We start from the raw sequence: 18,734 nt of genomic DNA, 5'->3' as shown, positions 1-18,734 counted from the left end.
ACACTGGTCCAGAATCTGAGGGGCTTCCTTGGATTTAGGTGGAAAAGAGTAGTAGAGTTGGGTGTCATCCGCATAGAGATGGCACCGAACTCCAAAACTCCGGATGACCTCACCCAGTGGTTTCATGTAGATATTAAAAAGCATGGGGGACAAAATAGAACCTTGCGGGACCCCACAGGTCAATGGCCAGGGGTCTGAGCAGGAGTCCCCCAGCTTCACCATCTGAGAACGACCCTCCAGGAAGGACTGGAGCCACTGCAGAGCAGTACCCCCAAGGCCCATCCCAGAGAGCCGTCCCAGAAGGATACCATGGTCAATGGTATCGAAAGCCGCTGAGATGTCCAAGAGAACCAGCAGGGTCACACTCGCCCTGTCCAGCTCTCTGCGGAGGTCATCCACCAAGGCGACCAAAGCCGTCTCGGTACTGTAACCAGGTCTGAAGCCGGACTGCGATTGGTCCAGAAAATCCGTATCTTCCAAGAATCCCTGGAGCTGGGAGGCAACCACCTGCTCCAAGACCTTGCCCAAAAATGGAAGGTTAGAGATTGGTCTGTAGTTACTGAGGTTGGTCGAATCCAAGGAGGCCTTCTTCAAAACCAGCCTCACTACAGCTTGTTTAAGGCAGATGGAAATTTACCCTGCTCCAAGGAGGCATTGATTATTCTCACAAACCAATCAGCCAACCCTCCACTGGCCTGTTTTAAGAGCCAAGATGGGCAAGGGTCAAGGGCACAGGTGGTCACCCTCACCGCTCCAAGAATCTTGTCCACATCATCAGGTTGCACAAGCTGAAACGAATCCCACAAGCTCAAACAGACAGATGCCTCGGTTACCTCACCTGGCATTGCAACAAGGCCAGCATCCAAGTCGGAACGAATTTGAGCGACTCTGTCTGCAAAATGGTGAGCGAACTTGCTACACCGAGTTGACGAGATGTCAGGTGCCCCCCCAACCTGAGGGGGATGGAGGAGCTCCCCAACAACCCGAAACAACTCTGAAGATCTATTTGTTGCAGACGCGATGCGGGCAGTCGAGAAAGCCTTCCTGGCTGCCCGCAATGCTGCGGAATAGGCCCTAATAGCGGCTCTAGACCGTGCTCGGTCAGATACATCACGAGTTGTCCGCCAGTGGCACTCTAGTCTCCTCGCACGTTTCATCTTCGCCAGCTCCTCAGTGAACCAGGGGGCTGGGGCAACTCCACGTAGTGAGAGGGGAGCGATCGTGTCTATTGCCCTGGACATCTCACTATTATAACGAGCGACCAAGGCATCGACAGGATCGTCAGCTTGCATGGCAGACAGATCCCCAAGAGACCTCAGGAATTCCTCAGGATCCATAAGTCTCCTGCGGAGGTTTGAGGACACGGTTAGTCTTAAACTGATTAGATAAAGATAGGGTTTTGTTAGATACTAATTCTATATGAACTAGAACCCCCGGTGGCGCAGTGTGTTAAAGCCTTGAGCTGCTGAATTTGTGGACCAAAAGGTTGCAGGTTCAAATCCGAGGAGCGGAGTGAGCACCCGCTGTTAGCCCCAGCTCCTGCCAACCTAGCAGTTTGAAAACATGCAAATGTGAGTAGATCAATAGGTACTGCTCCTTGCAGTCATGCCAGCCACATGACCTTGGAGGTGTCTATGAACAACGCCGGCTTTTCCTCTTAGAGATGGAGATGAGCACCAACCCACAGAGTCGAACATGACTGGACTTAATTTCAGGGGAAAACCTTTACCTTAGTTCTATATAGCGCTGCGTTGGAAGTCATGGGTGGTGGTTTACGGGTAGGAATGGGAAGATGGTGGGACTGGGCAAATAATATGTGTATCTCGATTGCTGAATTCTGAAGATTGTATGTTTTTTTTCTTCATATACCACAATAAAATTATGCTAATTCATAGTGGCCAAATGCTGCATGGAACTGATCTGGGATAATGTAGGGCAAGGCCACCTTAACATAGCCTTGATGTGTGTTAACCAAAGTGTGTCAAGAGGGATGCTGTGAATTCTGGGCCAGAATTCGGAATTTCCCCTGACTTTGGGCCCATGTAAACAATTGGGGCAGTTGTAAGACAAAACCAGATGCAACTGTTTTCACTGCCATCCCATGTTTCCCAGGCTCAGGTGGCTTGTGGACACAGGATGACACTTATCACACCCTCACCTCCTCCATGTCACAGCAGTTTTCAGCTGCAACATGGGTCCTACTGGTTAGAGATCAGGGAAGGAAGGGTGGAGAGGAGGGGGCAAGTCTTCATGTAGTAGGTCGAGGATTGAGAGCAATTGAGTATACTTATCTGCCTTTGAATTGGCATTGTTATATTTGCTAAGTGTCATTGTCCTAAATCCAAAGCTTGACCATCACTCTGTTACAAAAGCAGGAATTTTAGTATAATGGACCAGAAATTTTTGCTGTTGCATCATTTCCGACTTATGGTGACCCTAAGGTGAACATATCATAGGTTTTCTGAAGCTGAGAGAAAGTGACTATCTCAAGGTGACCCAATAGGTTTCCCTGGCTGAATGGGGATTTGAACCCAGATTTCCAAAACTGTAGTGCAGTGATGAAACCACTATACTATGCTGGCTCTCTGGACCAAAAATATCTTTGGTAGACGTTCAGTGGGATTGCTTCAACACTGAATCCATTATTACTGCTTAAAACACTGATTTTCCAAAATTGTTTGAAAGTGAAATTTAAATGGAGCCTGAAAAATATAGTACTTAATGCAGTGCAATATTATGAAGCAAGGTCCCTCTTATTGCTCAAAAGCTACTGTAATGTTTACTCAGAACTGAATCTCTTGCAATACAGATCAATGTTAATTAAAAGTTTTCTCTTTATGTGTTCTTAATTTATCTTTGCCATGGGTTAATTATGACTAACTATTGCTGAGTGTCCATTTCTGCTCCAGAAATGAAGAGGTTAAGAGGAAAGAATAAACATTCCCTGAAACCATGATCAATAGGAAGTTATAAAACAACTTGTGAACAGTCAAATATTTATAGAAAGCACAAGTGAAGGTAAATGCTCCATAGTGCTTACTTGCCTCAACTTAATGAACTTGAAATTTGTTTTGACAATTGCTAGAAATCAGGTTTTGAAACACTCAGGAAGATGGCAAAGAATCATTAGCCTGCAGTGATTTGGCCCCACTGTTGTTTTCATTCTCAATTTAAAAAATGAACAGACAAATGATGGTCAATTGTGGCCACAACCTGGATGAAAATTGCAGTCACATTGGCACAGATCGTTTACCAGGTGAAGTCGATTACTCTGAAGATGCATTTAAGGCCCTGTCTACACTGACCATTTAACAAAAGCATTATGAAACAAAGCCCTTAATGCAGATCAGTGATCTGTGGTCTGGACCTCAAATTGGTGCCAAGGATTTCTGCTCAGCAAAAACACTTTCTTCAATACCGGGTTGGAACTGACTTAAGTGTTTTGGAAAATGGCATTCATAACCTTTTGGAGATCACCTTTAGGAGATCATAACTTTTTAAGAAAAGCATGACCTTTCAGAGAAGAGCCAAAAACCCTTTAGAGTAGAATCTTCTCTTGTGTAATTATGCAAGGCAATAGTTTCAGTTGTTATATTGAATAACCTGTTATCTCTGATCTGTTAAGAAAACAGAGATTTTGCTAATGCATAAAAACAGCAATGCTTCAAAAGTGTTTTTCAGTGCCCAATATATATATTCTCCCATAAAACAACTTGTTTTATATCATGCACTCGAGAGACAAAAATGAAGTAGACTTTGATAAAAATAACATTTGCTTTACTCACAACCTTCATGTGTTCAGCATACACAGGTACAAAACTTATCAGTGTAGTTTCAGATACGAGGAAACAGTAAGCAACAGGATCATAGATAAACATTACTAGAGAAGGCTTGAAGGTTGTCATTTCCAGCATAGTGACCAGTGTAGATGTGCCCTGCCATTCAATGAAGTACCTGATTCTGATCAATGCGTATTCTCTAGTAGCAACCTTACCATAGTGAGTGAAACAAAATGTCTTTGCACCTGAGATGATTGTCATACTGCAACATGGGGGAGACAGCTTTGATATCCTACAGACCTAAATATCTTAAAGATACCAGATCCCCATCTGATCTTGGAAGCTGAGCAAGGTCATTCTTGGTTAGTACTTGGATGGAAGACCAAGGAATACCAAATGCTGTATTTCAGAGGGAGGAATTGGCGAAACCATCTCCTAAGAAAACCCTATGAGAGTCAACTTGAAAGCACAGACATACACATTTGATTCTGAGAGCCATCATTATTATAAAACATACATATTACAAATCCTAGCTGTGATCCTTTGAGGAAAGTTCTTTCCAAATGCAAATGATAGTGCAACTCTGGTAGCCTGTGCTTTTAAATTGGTAGAGGTTCTGAGGATTGCTTGTCTATAGGTTAAGCATCCTTTATCTGGAATTACAAAATAATTCAAGACAGTCCACATGGGTGATGGTGATTGCTTTTTGCTTATTCACAGTGGCACACAAACTTTGTTTATACACAAAAATGTTAAAAATATTATATAAAATTGTGTTTAGGCTACAGTATGTGTAGATAATGTCTATGAAACATACATGAATTTTGTGTTTAGACTTGGATCCCATCTCTAGGATTTTCTATTTTGTACGTGCAAATATAACCATTCCAAAATCCAAAATATTTCTTGTTCCAAACTTTTCGGACAAGGGATATTCAATCTGCATTACATTGCTTACCTTGGAACCACCATCATGGTAGAAAGTCTTCCAAATTCCACCTCAGCTGCTGCATTTGGCTTTTGTGGCTCTGGGATAGTGAAGAAACCTGCAAAGAAATGTAGCATTTCTTTAAAGCTTCCACTGAAGTCACTGGTAGTCCTGAAGTGGCAAGCTGTTCTTTTCAAGGGATGTTGTATGTCTTTCGGGCTGTGTGGCCATGTTCTTTTCAACTTTGGCCAAAAGCTTTTTGTTGTTCATCCAGTAGCAGAAACAGTAGCAACTTCATGCTTGAGACCACTAAGTAAAACTGGTAATTCTCAGAATGATTAAAAAACTATTAATGTTAATAATAATTCACATTCAAATAAATTTAATTTTATACAGTTTTATTCCTACAATAAATAAAGCTATTAAGGCATAACAGGTTTTCACCTGTAGAGAGACGTGCATTGTTCTTGCTTCTGATTCTTACATTTTCAGTTTTCTTTTCAACATTAGGACTGTAAATGGAAAATGTATATGGAGATGGATGGGGACGAGATTGCAATAACATACATAAAAGATGTGACATTTAGCACTAACCTACCTGATGCAGAGATTTTAAAGATGACAAAGGTAAGGTTCTGTTTATGGGTCTGAAGCTTTTGTGACTGCCTAAATCTCAAACAAAGATATTAAAATACCACAGCAGCAGACTTTTATGCCTGTAGAAACTCATTTGACAGAAGCTTTTAAGATTCCCCCCTACTCTTTTTCCACATTTGTATCATAATAGATTTTTTGTTAAACATTCCCTTTTCAATCATTCTAATAATGAAGTGATGTCAAGACCTGATATTACAGTTAAAGTGTGTGTATTCTTGGTTCTGTAATAAAGTCAATAATGCAACAATCTGTGTACAGACTATTTCTATATCATTAAGAATCTGGATGTTTTAAGTGTTTAGAAATAAAGTTTCAGAATCTAATTTGTATTATAGATATGGGGGAGGGAACAAAAATAGGCTTTTAGTGAGGAGGAGTCCTTAACCAGATCTATAATAATCACCATTATTTCTGATCTCGGCTGAGATTTATTTTATTTAAGATCCAAATGCAGCTTTGCCTTCACTGTAAAGAACTACAACTGATTTTTCAGACTACAGGCGAATATGTTTATTGTATGCCCACCTGTTATATTTAGTTATCTATTGATTTTATTTCTATCTTCCTTTGTCCCAAAACTGACAATCAAGCCCTCTCAACATAAGACTAAATAAGAAGATGCAGCCATTTAAAAAACTTTAGAAATTGTAATATTTAAAATATAACTAAAAGGTTCTTTTATTTAACAACCAATAAGCATATTAAAATATTTTTGCTTTCCTAAATTTCATGATACAAATTATCTATCAAAATACATATAAAAATACATAGTAGAAGAAAGTGCATATAAAATGTGTAGTGAAAATAATATATAAAATGTGTATATGATAGGAGATTGCTTACTCTCCCTTCATTTCCAATTTGTAATATTGAAGTAGTCTAACATGCCCATCTGTTTGAAAACTTACTAAAACATAGCTTTAACATTTTTAATGATTAAAACACAATTGACTTAAAATCAATTTGGGTTGAATCTGATGATGTGGACAAGATTCTTGGAGCGGTGAGGGCGTCTACCTGTGCCCTAGATCCCTGCCCATCTTGGCTTTTAAAACAGGCCAATGGTGGGTTAGTTGATTGGTTTGTTGCAATAATTAACGCCTCCTTGGGGCAGGGCAAATTTCCATCTAGCCTAAAACAAGCCATGGTAAGGCCTATCTTGAAGAAGGCCTCATTGGATCCAACCAGTCTTTGTAACTACAGGCCAATCTCTAACTTACCATTCTTGGGCAAGGTCTTGGAGCGGGTGGTTGCCTCTCAGCTCCAGGGATTCTTGGAAGATACGGATTTTCTGGACCAATTGCAGTCTGGCTTCAGGCCTGGGTTCAGTACCGAGACGGCTTTGGTCGCCTTGGTGGATGACCTCCGCAGGGAGCTGGACAGGGGGAGTGTGACCCTGCTGGTTCTCTTGGACATCTCAGTGGCTTTCAATACCATCGACCATGGTATCCTTCTGGGGCGGCTCTCTGGGATGGGCCTTGGGGGTATTGCACTGCAGTGGCTCCAGTCCTTTCTGGAGGGTCATTCCCAGTTGGTGAAGCTGGGGGACACCTGCTCGGACCCCTGGCCATTGACCTGTGGGGTCCCGCAAGGTTCTATTTTGTCCCCCATGCTTTTTAACATCTACATGAAACCGCTGGGAGAGGTCATCCGGAGTTTTGGAGTACGGTGCCATCTCTACGCGGATGACACCCAACTCTACTACTCTTTTCCACCTAAATCCAAGGAAGCCCCTCGGATTCTGGACCAGTGCCTGGCCGCTGTGTTGGCCTGGATGAGGGTGAACAAGCTGAGACTTAATCCCGACAAGACAGAGTCAGTCGTACGTCTGATCGGGGTATTGGGTGGCAACCTGTGCTTGACAGGGTCGCACTCCCCCTGAAGGCGCAGGTCCGCAGCTTGGGGGTCCTCCTGGATTTGGGGCTGACGCTTGAGGCCCAGGTGTCGGCCGTGGCCGGGAGGGCCTTTGCACAATTAAAACTTGTGCGCCAGCTGCGACCATACCTCGAGAAGTCTGATCTGACCATGGTGGTCCATGCCTTAGTTACCTCTAGACTGGACTATTGCAATGCGCTCTGCGTGGGGCTGCCTTTGAAGACGGCCCGGAAATTACAACTAGTACAGCATTCGGCAGCCAGGCTTCTAACTGGAGCAAATTACAGGGCGCGTTCAACGCCTCTGTTTAAGGAGCTTCACTGGCTGCCATTCACTTTCTGGGCCCAATTCAAAGTGCAGGTTATCACCTACAAAGCCCTAAACGGTTTGGGACCCACCTACCTTAGAGACCGCATCTCCCCCTACGAACCCGCACGTTCTCTCCGCTCGTTGGGGGAGGCCCTTCTCTTGCTCCCACCACCCTCACAGTCACGGTTGATGGGGACGAGAGAGAGGGCCTTCTCCGTCGTGGCCCCCCGGCTTTGGAACTTGCTCCCTAGAGAGATCAGGCAGGCCCCTACCCTCCTCTCCTTCCAAAAGAGCTTAAAAACCTGGCTCTTCCAAAAGGCCTTTGACGCTTAATTTGTTGTTGGATTGATCTATCTGCCCATTTTATAATAGCCCCATTCTTGAGGTGTTGCCAATGTTATACTGCATTTTATTGTCCATTTCAACTGTGAAATTACCTTCCCCATTTCGGCACATTCGGCACTTTGCCCGGGTTCTATGAATTAGTCTCCTGTTTTTAATATTGTATGTTTCATGTCGATTTTAACAATTGTTTTTACTGATATTGATGTTTTTATTGGGATAATAATAATAATAATAAATTTATTCTTATATTATTATTATTATTATCCCAATAATAATTGTTTTATTGTTTTATTGCTGTGTTATTGATATTTGATTGTTTTATCGGGCAAGGCCCCATGTAAGCCACCCCGAGTCCCTTCGGGGAGATGGGGCGGGGTATAAAAATAAAGTTGTTGTTATTATTATTATTATTATTATTATTATTATTATTATTATTATTATTATTATCTGTTTTAGTCCCAGGTAGAGCAGACCCATTGAAATCAATGGGACTTGTTAAACCCTATTCTCATAGACTGCATAAATTTCAAGAGTTCAAGTTAGGACTAAAATGGAACTCAGACATTTAAAGGCAAATCGGTTTTTAAGTAGCATATCACCAACTGACAAAAGACCAGTTGAATTAAAATGGTTTGGTATGGTAGTATAAACAAAGTAATGATTAGAGCATGAGAAATCATCAACTAAAACCAAGTCAGCAGGAAAAATAACATCATCCATTGAATCAAAATCTACCTGGGGGTGTCTCCAAATCTTATATGGTTCCTTGTCATACTTCTGAATTTAGGTCTGAGAGTTATGCTATCCCATCAAAACCAAATCAACACCAAGGACCTGGTTATGGTTGTTGTTGTTTTTAAAGAAAATACGGTGAAAAATAGGGGTTGTCAGGTAATTAATACAATAGGCCCAAAATAAGAATAATAATATATAATGCAAGTGATAAAAACAAACTATACTTTTTTCTTTCAGCCACCATTTGTGATGGAAAAATGGGTTGTGGGAATACAGACAGATGAGACTGTGGAATGTATAGTAACATATGAGGTAATATTTTTTATTTTTTAGTAGGAGGCAATCCAGGCCTTTTATCAGTATAATAATGAGTAGTAAGAATGTTAGAGCTCTGTTATCCACTGCAGAGAAGGTGAAATGCTGCAATTAATGCTAAACTAACTGCACATGCAAACCTGAATGCTATCTTCAGAAACCATGGACAGCTGGGAGCATTGACTCTCTTAAGTTTTAAAAGTTGGGTTTTTTTTTTTTTACTTTGTGCAACAGACGGTGTAGGTGGTATGTGTTGAAGATACCACCTTTCTTACCTTTCCAGCGAAACGCTAATTAGCAAAGCATAGGAACGACAGGAGAAGGGAAAGGGCAAGAAGGAAAACATAAAATAAAATCTAGAAGCAATTTAGTCTTGTATAATAGGATGGAAATTAGCCTTTGTGTGAGTTGGTTTTTGGAGACTTACAACAAGTGATTCAAAAAACCAATGGGGTATTTCACACTGAGTCTAATAAATGAAATTTCAGCTCTATCCCATGGCATGGATTCAAGCAGTGAGCGAATGGTATAGCAAAATGCTGGACCTCGCATGCCTCAGAAGTGAAGAACAGAAGTAGCTTCTGTTAACAGGAAGAATAACCCTAGGTTTCTTTCAGACGGCAGCTCCTTGCAGGAATCAGAGCCCGGCTGCAGGATTAAAGAGGTCGCAACTGTAGGCAAGCTACCACAAGAGAACCCCAGCAACAATGTCTCCTTAGTGCCAACCTCTTCTTGTTGGGGAGATTATTTACGTGAAGCACCACATGATCTGATAATTACCAAATGATCTTGTTAAAAGACAACCATTAAAATCTTGCCCTGGTCCAGAGCACTGTTTGTTGGAGGAGGGGAAGAGGGAAGGAGAGAAGGGAGAAAATGAAAATTACCACCAGTTTGGTTGGGCACCTTTGAGATAAGATTGGAAGGTGATATCAGACAAATGCAGCCTGTGAAGTTGAAATACCATTGCTTTCACAAGTGTACATGAAATGTTTGGACGGGCACTGACCTGGTGTTGTGGGATTTCCATTTTTCTTTAAGACTGATAGCTGCTTTATTTTGCTTGAACAGAATGATGTCAGGATTCCAAGGTTCACCAAACATATCCAGCCACTGCAGTGGAGTCAAATAAAACCTCAGGATGAGGTAAAATCCATCGAACTTAAAATACAGACGTCGCTCCCAAACTCAGAAGGCAACCCACGGAGCAGATCCAACTCAAGTAAGTCAAAACTTTAAGAAAGGATATAACAGCGAACAACAGTAGTAGTAGTAGTAATAGTACCAGCAACATCAACAACAATGGAGGCATTAATGTAATGAAGGTTGGAAAGAGTTTATTTAAAGCAGAGATAAGCAGGTGTAACCTTCCAAATGACTTTGGATCAACAACTCCCACAATCCTCATTGGTTTTTCTGAGAAAATCATTGACGGTTGAGAATCTTTGCATTATGGGATTTTTTTCTGGAATATATTCGTATGTGGTTATTTTGTGCAGAAATAGCCTTTTTGTGTAAAAATAATCTTTCAATGTAGAAATATTAATTCCTGTGCAGAAAATGCTGTTTTCTATGCAAAGAAATTGTAGATTTGCAATTGAGGATGTATTTCTGTGTAAAATTTGCACACGGTTGATTTGCATAGAAAACAGCATTTTCTGTACTGAAATTTTCTGTGTTGAAATATTATTTTCCATGAAAAATTGCCATTTCATGTTCAGAAAATGATGCTTTCCATACAAAAAAACTATATGTGAATTTTTCACAATACTAAGTTTTGAGTTGAACATACCGTATTTTTCGCTTTATAAGACGCACCTGATGATAAGACGCACCTAGTTTTCAGAGGAGGAAAATGGGGAAAAATAATTTGAACTAAAAGATGACCTAGAACATTTTAATAAAATGATCGCCAGGGCGATCTGCGGACGCGTCCAGGAAGGGAGAACCTGGGTTATCTGAGTCCACACTGAAAGAATGTGGACTTTTCTGCCTTGATATTCTGGGAGATAGGGCTGTGTGGAAGGGCCCTCCATCTGCAGTGCCTTTTATGTTCCTTGATCCGTGTCTGGAGGCTGCGTTTGGTGGTCCCAAACTGCATAGCAGACCACTTGCTGAACCAACCTGGACACAGCATATTATTTGACAACACAGAAATGCGGGACCACTCTAGCCACCACCATGTCAGGCTACTCAGAGAAGCCACTGAAATCCACAATCCTGTGGACTATTTCAACAGGAAGGAGGAAACCATGAAAATGAACAAAATCTGGCTACTGGTATTTAAAAAAAAACCTCTAAAATCAGGACTGTAAATAAAGAACAACACTCTGAAAACAGGGGAATTCCAGACAGGAAACAATCAGGGCCAGCTAACACCTCCCAACAAAGGATTCCTCCAGGCAGGAATCAACCAGGTCTTGAAGCTGCAAGGCTGTTCAAAACTAATCAAGGTGATTAATTACAACATTCACACTGGCCTCCAACAGACAAGAGTTCTTTCTTCCATCCTGGACCTTCCACAGATATCTAAGCCACACTTGCATAGTTTTCCAACAGACCTCACAACCTCTGAGGATGCCTGCCATAGATATGGGCAAAACGTCAGGAGAGAATGCTTCTGGAATATAGCCATACAGCCCGGAAAACTCACAGTAACCCAGTGATTCCGGCCATGAAAGCCTTCGACTACACAGTGACAGTTCCTGACAAGAGACCCTTCCCTTCTCTCTCTCCGCTCCAAATTTTTCTACTTTTTTGCGGAGAGACAACTTTCTCCCCAAACGGCGCTGCAAGGCGCACTCCCACGTGTCAAAGGAGTCGCAATCCTTGTGGCAGGAGGCGGGTTTGGTTGGGGAAAGCGAGGGATTGGGAACCCTGCTGCAGAAAAACCAAGGGCGAGAGAGGGGCTTGGGTCTGCTTCCCCGCCGCTGCTGCAAGACTCAGGAATGAAAGAGAGAGAGAGAGAGAGAGAGAGAGAGAGCGGATGAATGGGGACAGTTCCTGCCCGCGCTTCCCTGCACAACTGGAGAAGACTTTGCAGACTTTGGGGAGATCCTAAAGTTGGGGGAAGGTGAGCGGCAGCAGGCGGGAAAGGAAGCGACAACTCCGCTTACTTGGAAGAGGATTTGAATCTCCAAGTTGCATGACAGGTGTCGAGAAGCACACACAGCCCTCCCGCGCCCCGATCATTTCCTAACTTTGTAATCCTAAGTAAAAGCACCAACTCCTGCAAATGAGAAACAAGCCGAGACCCCCACTGCCAAGCTCTTGCTCCCTTGTACCTGTGCCTGGGTCTCCTAGCCATCCTTTGGCATTAGTCCCAGCGATCTGCGGACGCATCCAGGAAGGGAGAATGGGGCGATCTGTGCCGTGCGCACGCGCGGACGGCACAGATCGCCCCATTCTCCCTTCCTGGACGCAGATTGCGTTTATAAGACGCACTGACTTTTCCCCTCTATTTTGGGGGGGGGGGGGGAGTGTGTCTTATAAAGCGAAAAATACGGTAACCTTCAAAACTGCATGGTTTTTGAATTATTCTTTTTTTGCAACCAGAAGAAGATATCTAGAAATACTCGTTGCAATCTTGGGAAATTAACTTATTGGAGACTTATGGCGGTTCTACATGGGCAAGAGAAGCAGGCTTGATTTGGCGTCGCAGGTGCTGAATTGTCCACCTAGCATCCAATCGGAACTCCCTACGCTGCCTCTGAGGTGGCAAAGAGTTTGGTGCCACTGAGCAAGGACCTGCCCTCATGTTGTGGCTGGCAGAAGTCCTCCTCACGTCCCTTCACCTCCCAGCAAGGCCTGCAGTCTAGCAGAAGTCTGCCCCACCGCAAAGTAGGTGTGCATGTTGCAGCTGTCACCAGCCATGACATAGAGGCAGTTCATGGAAGGAAATTGTCATCCTGCATCCTTGAGCCACCTGAGCTTGGTGAGTTCAGGATGGTTGTCAATACAGCTTTTGCCTGTTCGGTTTAGGAAGTGGCCCAACAATTTTGACAGTCCCAAACCTGGCGAACAACATGGATCCTGGCTCAGGTTTTGGATTTTCTGCTAAATTAGCTTAATCCAGATCATTCCCCCATGTGGCGTTTAGCCATCAGAGGGCTGATCCGCCCCTACACTGACCTAAGTAATCAGTGTAGATGTGCTCTTACATTCCTAGAATAAACCAACAAATGCTGATAGAATAGCCACTAATGGAATCTTTGAATGATAGAACCTAGGTTTTGGAATGACAAATCTAGACCTCAGCTAAAGGCAGTTTGGGGAGCTCTGCAGTGTCCTTGGAAATAAAAATTATTGAAATACAGGTGTGCATACTGTTACTGCTGTTATTGCCCAAAGAACAGCATTTGAGTAAAAGCAAAAAAACAAAACAAAACAAAACAAAAAACCTCCAGAAGTCATCAGATTTTATATCAAATACAATCATGATGTCTGGTATTTCCTTCAAAGTGTGGATGTTATCTGGAATTCAGACTGATGCTTCTGCTGATTTTGTTTCAGGTATTGACTGCCAGTGGATGAAGGCACTGAAAATGCGTCATGTGGCCAACAGTCCTTCCCTCCAACATTCCCGTCCTCACAGCCCCAACACTACACAGTTTCTACCCTACCTTCAGGACCAAGGTACTTATGCTGCTGCTGTGAGGCGCATCCAGGTTCCTGTGACCTACCAGGTTACTCCTCTAAATCAGTCAAGAAACTCCTCACCAACACCATATTTATCATCTTTACATCTAAACTCAAAGGGAAGCAGCACCTCCAGTGCAGCTTCTGATAGCCCTTCAGAAAGAGACAAGTCCAAGGCTAAAAGTAGGAATGGCTATCACAGTAGTGCCTCTTCCAACATGTCGGTAACAGGAAAGCGTTTTGGTCGAGGCTCAACTGGTGCACATGCAACAGCTAGGAGCACTGAGAAATTTTACAGGACTTCACAGTCAGTATTCAGCCCAAACCAACATCAGCTACGGTCACATGACAGGAAGCACTCTCATTACCACCAGCAGCCCAGGTCAATACCAGGGATGCCCTTGAAGACTGAAAGTAAACTCAAAACAGAAGAAGAAGAAAGCAAAGTCACCGACGGTGAATGGATAAAAGTCAGCTACTCAAAAAAATCTTACCGACACAATGTTGGAAAACAAAGTAGAGAGAAATCAAAGGGAACTGGAACACAACAAAAAAAAGTCCACTGATGCTTCATGGAAAAATAAATTTTGCGGTTTTTCACAGAATGCCGCATGTAGTCTCACTACAGGAAAATGACGTGTCGATTGTTATTCTTGAGATAGCTGATACTGAATGTGAGAGCAGATGGCCTTTGATAGGAATCTTTGCAAAGGAGCTACTCAACATAAAGACACTACCTCTCATGATACCAATAAGTGGGGTGGGCTGGGATAGGATGGACCTTTCTCATGGCGTACTACATCTGGTGAATAAGTTTTCATTCTAGTTTTCCACACAATATAGGGTCTCTTCCTTATTTTATTTCATTCAAGCCAACTGACTGTTACTTTAATTTAATGCATGTGCTTGTGTATAAGTCAACCTTATGTATATGTGAGGGCAGGTTTGAGGCCAAAATTATGAATGTTGATATGTTCTGTGGATAAGCTGAGGTCATTTCTCAGAGAGGGGAAAGTGCCAGCACTGACACAGTGGATCAGCCACCACTGGCCACAGGCCTGTAGCCAGAAAATAAATTTGGGAGGGGTTGAAACTTTTTCCCCCTTTTCAGGTCAGTGGCTCCTGATCTGGCATAAGATCTCAACAAGGCCCTAAAATTACCATTATTAAGCAAAGGTTCTTCACAGGTAATGGATCCTTAATCATTACTCCATCTTGAAGCCAATTCTTGTCGGCCATAAAGGACAATAGTTTCCACAAATGGCAGACATTTCTTTCTGTTTTCTTCTGCTTTCTTCTTATTTCCTTTGCATGATGAAGTGTTACATCAAGATGTTTTCCATTGTAAATTAGCAAGAAGTTTTGCACAAGTTGTTCTGATGGTACTCTGTCTTTTGGTGTCTCTTGAAGGGCCCTTCCATACTGCCCTTTATCCCAGGATCTAATCCCAGATTATCCACTTTAAGATGGAATATATGACTCCCCAATGCCGGATAACCTCGGATAAACAGATAAATCTGGGATCAGATTCTGGGCTATAGGGGCAGTCTGGAAGGGCTCAAAGACTTCTATTGCATTTCTCCATAGCACCAGTGGTTTAGCCACCAATGCACTAAGCTTCTGATGACCACCTTTGCCTCCACTTCAAACACCACACCGTACTTACAGAGGGCACCTTGTACATGAAATGAGTAGGCTAGCCAGGGAAATCCACTGAACCATTTGGGTTGAAATCTTAGGTGCCTCTTCTTAACCACAGGAAATACTCGTACATATCCTGGCAATGGAGTCTGGATTTTGCACTAATTGAGCTTTCACTTGGTCATCAGAAACAGTTTTGTTCATATAAACTCCAATGACATGGCTTCTTCTCTTTGCTCCTGTTCCATTGTTTCTTTGGCAGGGCTTCCACTATGGTCACTTCCACTATGTTAGCTATTACTGCTATTGCAACGTAAATTGGTAGAAAGTTGGTAATAATAGTCAGGGCTGGCCCTAGGTAATTTTCAAGTGTAAGCGAACAGAATTTTGGCACCCCCCTCAAACCAATCACTGAAAAATAAAAGTGTTGGATAAGCGAAAATGTTGGATAATAAGGAGGGATTAAGGAAAAGCCTTTTAAACATCAAATTACATTATGATTTTACAAATTAAGCACCAAAACATCATGTTTTACAACAAATAAACAGAAAAAGCAGTTCAATACATTGTAATGTTATGTAGGAATTACTATATTTGTGAATTTAGCACCAAACATTGAACTGGGATATAGGGCAGTGTGGACTCAGATAATCTAGTTCAAAGCAGATATTGTGGGTTATTCTGCTTTGATATTCTGGGTTATATGGCTGTGTGGAAGAGCACTGAGGGTCCTTCCACACAGCCATATAACCCAGAATATCAAGGCAGATAACTCACAATAGCTGCTTTGAACTGGCTTATATAGAAGTGTGGACTCAGATAACCCAGATCAAGCCAGATCAAGGAGGAGGAGGTGGAATAGGCGGAGGCAGTGGGGACAAACAGCGGAAGGAGAGGAAGGCCACGCCTGGGTGGAGGGCGCTGCGGGTGGAGGACCAGGAGGGAGGCCCAGGTGCGGCCTTCCTCTCCTGCTGCTGCTTTGTCCCCGCCGCCTCCGCCTATTCCACCTCCTCCTCCTCTTGGCGTCTCTGACCATTACGCAAGCCTGGGAGGAGGAGGCGGGGATGCGCGCACATGCATGCATACATGCGCGCATGTGGGGGGGAAGGTGAGGTGCGCCCGAAGGACATGCCCCCTCCCAGCGGGGAGGGGAAAAAAAAGACAAAAAAAGACCAAAAAAAGCTGCTCATTAGCCTTAGGGCACTTGGAGGCGCCTCAACTGCGCCCCCAGAGGATGGTGACTCCAGCAACTGCGTAGTTTGCTTACTGGTTGAACCGCCCCTGATAATTGTGTGAATAATCAAAATTGGTTGAGATAGTGCTTGTAGTTCTGGAGGGACTCAAATTTTTGCTTCTCATATACTTGGCAGGGGATTTGGTTAACCAGTTAAAATTCATGAATAAACCAGGTTTTTTTTTTACCTGAAACATTTAAGGGGTGTGTTGAACCCCTAAATCACCCATTTGGCTATGGGCTTGCCTGGACACCATGGCTATTTTCCCACCCAAGCAGAAGCAGCAGCATGGCAGAAAAAATAAATAGGAATGGTACTTTTTGGGGGGGTCTCCCAAGATGGACCAAGATCTTACCTTTCACCATTCTACTCAGGGAAGGGGGTGGTTCCTGTTTTTTTTAAATAAGACTAATGGTACAGTAATTACACTGACACATAGATAAGTTGACTCAATTTTATGGATTGATTTTTACTAAAATGCCTTGATTTATACATGAATATATACAGTAATAGTTCTACAAGTATTAAATAAGAAGTCGGTCCACCTTGTGATTTAATGATTGACTAATTCACAAAATGCAAATACCTTCCACCAGCAACCTGTGTGTGATATCTAAAAAATTATGACTGATGACATTTATTTGTTTCACTCTGTAACCAAAGTACCCTACACTTTTTTAGTTCTGTATTCACTGTCCTGTTCCTTCTTCAGTACCACCTCCAAGCTGATTAAAAAAACATACAGGCACACATATTTTCACTAGAATAATTCTTACGGTGTGGAAAACATCTAGTATATATATTTTACAGAGAACAAAGAAAATTATACCGACAAAAGCAGACTTGATAGTGTCTATTTTTGTGGGTTTTGGTATGACTAACATATGACAGACATTTTATTCATTGTATTTTAATTGTATTCAGACTGTGTTTTTTTGTTTAGAAAATAAAGACAAACTATTATTTATTTGTATATGCTGCAATTCCACTGAAATTCCTTTTGGGGTGGGATTTATTTTCTGCAATCTCAAATGTATAGAAAGCAAATTCTGTTGCAATATGCAAGACTTTTCCCCCAATGCACACTCATGGAATTTCATAATATTTCTTGATAGTATGTTTCACAGGGCCCTTCCATACCGCCATATAACTCAGAATATCAAGGCAGAAAATCCCACAGTATCTGGGAATAACCCAGTTCAAAGTAGATGTGGGATTTTATTCAGCTGTGTGGAAGGCGCCTCAGTTGTGTTGTAATGATACTACATTTTAAATCTTAAAACCAAAACAGGCTTATTCACCCTGATTGTCACTTGTAAAAAAGAGGAAAGGAAAATGCCTGAGGGTTTTACTCCCTTTAAAAATCTTTTGACGTTTATAGGAAGGGGTGGAAGCAATTGAATTATATTGGAAATCTTATCCCCGCATTCTGCATATACTTAAAATTTTTTGAAAACAAGATCCTCTATCTAACTCCAGTTGTCCTTACCCACTGCTTTCCAGACGTATCGTATCTCTATTCACCCATCTATGTATGGTAAGGAGACCCTGTTATCGCAATGGGTTAAAGCCTTGTGCCAGAAGGACTGCTGACCTGAAGGTTGGGTTGCTGAGCTGAAGGTTGCCAGTTCGAATATGAGAAGAGTGTGGATGAGCTCCCTCTGTCAACTCCAGCTCCTCATGCGGGGACATAAGAGAAGCCTACCAAAAGATGGTAAAACTTCAAAACATCCAGGCATCCCCTGGGCAATGTCCTTGCAGATGGACAATTCTTTCACACCAGAAGCAACTTGCAGTTTCTCAGGTTGCTTCTGACACGAAAAAAAAATCTATGTATGGTGGGAGTTTTAAGTTCAACACATCTAGAATATTCTGTTGGGTTCTATTCTTTGGACTCCCTTACAGTGAATGGTTGACACTCTTCCTCTACCAAGGCCTATGAACTTTTCCTGCAGCTGTCTTCCATCAGTTTTATTTTGATTTATTAAAATAGCTGTTTAATAACTATTCTGACTTATATCCAGTGATCTCAAGATGGAATTAAGGGCTCTCCTCCTCTGCCCCACTTTAACTTCATAAAAGCCCTGAAAAACTATGCCAGGCTGACAGTGACTGATCCAAGTTCACTCAGGCCCTTTTACACTGCCATATAAAATAATAATAATAATAATAATAATAATAATATAAATAAATAAACTTTATTTTTTATATCCCGCCCCATCTACCCGAAGGGACTCGGGGCGGCTCACAACAGGGACAAGCCCGAAACAACAACAA

General features: G+C 42.3%; 1 protein-coding gene across 1 annotated transcript in view; it reads left to right on the top strand.

The window, feature by feature from the left end:
• map3k20 (mitogen-activated protein kinase kinase kinase 20) overlaps positions 1-14,214 on the top strand; it is a 160,097-nt gene extending 145,883 nt beyond the window's left edge. The window contains exons 17-20 of the mRNA XM_008118119.3: positions 5,218-5,334; positions 8,866-8,940; positions 10,015-10,165; positions 13,456-14,214. Of these exons, the coding sequence (XP_008116326.2) occupies positions 5,218-5,334; positions 8,866-8,940; positions 10,015-10,165; positions 13,456-14,147 (1,035 nt within the window). The 3' untranslated portion in view covers positions 14,148-14,214. The remainder of the gene's footprint in view (positions 1-5,217; positions 5,335-8,865; positions 8,941-10,014; positions 10,166-13,455) is intronic.
• The last annotated feature ends 4,520 nt before the right edge of the window (positions 14,215-18,734 follow it).

The sequence above is a fragment of the Anolis carolinensis genome, chromosome 1 (genome assembly GCF_035594765.1).
Source record: "Anolis carolinensis isolate JA03-04 chromosome 1, rAnoCar3.1.pri, whole genome shotgun sequence".
Classification (NCBI taxonomy): domain Eukaryota; kingdom Metazoa; phylum Chordata; class Lepidosauria; order Squamata; family Dactyloidae; genus Anolis; species Anolis carolinensis.
This window is presented reverse-complemented; position numbering and strand designations above follow the sequence as displayed.